At 35.1% G+C, this 1,023-nt stretch overlaps 1 protein-coding gene across 1 annotated transcript in view; it reads right to left on the bottom strand.

Moving 5' to 3' along the window:
- Positions 1-473, bottom strand: part of esn (espinas) — a gene marked incomplete at its 5' end in the record, with an annotated part of 24,107 nt that extends 23,634 nt beyond the window's left edge. The window contains one exon of the mRNA XM_017625664.1: positions 270-473. Coding sequence (XP_017481153.1) covers positions 270-473 — 204 coding nt within the window. The remainder of the gene's footprint in view (positions 1-269) is intronic.
- Between the last annotated feature and the right edge of the window lie 550 nt (positions 474-1,023).

Genomic DNA, 1,023 nt, shown 5'->3' with positions numbered 1-1,023 from the left:
AGAAGCTTCGCTCGCAATCGCAAACAAATAAATGTCAATACTGATTATATCTAAAGAACCAAGCTCTAAATCCAAACTTACTCTAATACGCTTAAAATGTAAACCAGATGAAAATGCAATTTAAATATGCGAAATCCTCTAAATCCACACACAATTTCCACAAATACATTTGCCAACAAAACCATAAGCCACGAGAGCCAGTGGCAAGAAGGAATGCAATCTGCGAATATGTAAGTAAACAAACAACATTCACTTATTTCCACATTTACCTCGTCGCAAGCTGAGCAGCGCGGCTTTTGCGTCTCGGCGTGATGTCTGCCACAATAGAGATTGCCATCACGATGAAAGTAAATCAAATCCACAAGCAATTCCTTGCAAACGCAACAAACGAAACAACCAGGATGCCAGCAAATCTGCGAGCCGACACGTTGAGCAAAGACCACAATGTCACCAGCGGATAATGGCTCATCGCACTGCAAAGGAAACGAAAAAAAAAAATTAAGAGAAGGTAAGCAAGATTGTACATAAGTCTCAGTTTGCACAATTGTTTGTACATAAAAAAAGTATTAACGAATGTGCTTAATATTAAATGTAAATTTAAGTAGATAAAATTTTGTAAACAAATTGCATTTTTGTGTTAGCGATTTTATTTACAGCGGCATGCAAATAAAACTGGGAAATAGCTATTAATTATACGCTTGTATGGTGAAGGAAGTGGAGGGAGGGATACGCAGTGGAGGTTTTTAATGAAAAAAATAATAATAATACTAAAAGTAGATATGTACATAGTTAAAAGGCACATTGTAGGTTCTTTGTTTTGGTTATACATAGTAGCTTGTTCGGTGAGGGCGTGTAAAACATTAGCTGATGAAAATCTTAAATATTTTTTATATTTAAATAACAATAAATGTTAAATACCCATCGTATAAAACGTTTATGCCTAGCGGTAGGTAATAAAACTGAAACAAAAAGTTATAAAGGAAATATCGAGGTTGAAGCCACAATACGCAAAAGGAAACAACA

This window comes from Rhagoletis zephyria, unplaced genomic scaffold (assembly GCF_001687245.7).
Source record: "Rhagoletis zephyria isolate East Lansing unplaced genomic scaffold, Rhagoletis_zephyria_1.1 Rzeph_scaffold_04164, whole genome shotgun sequence".
Taxonomy (NCBI): Eukaryota; Metazoa; Arthropoda; class Insecta; order Diptera; family Tephritidae; genus Rhagoletis; species Rhagoletis zephyria.
The sequence above is the reverse complement of the archived record's forward strand: the minus strand, read 5'-3'. Positions and strand labels throughout refer to the sequence as shown.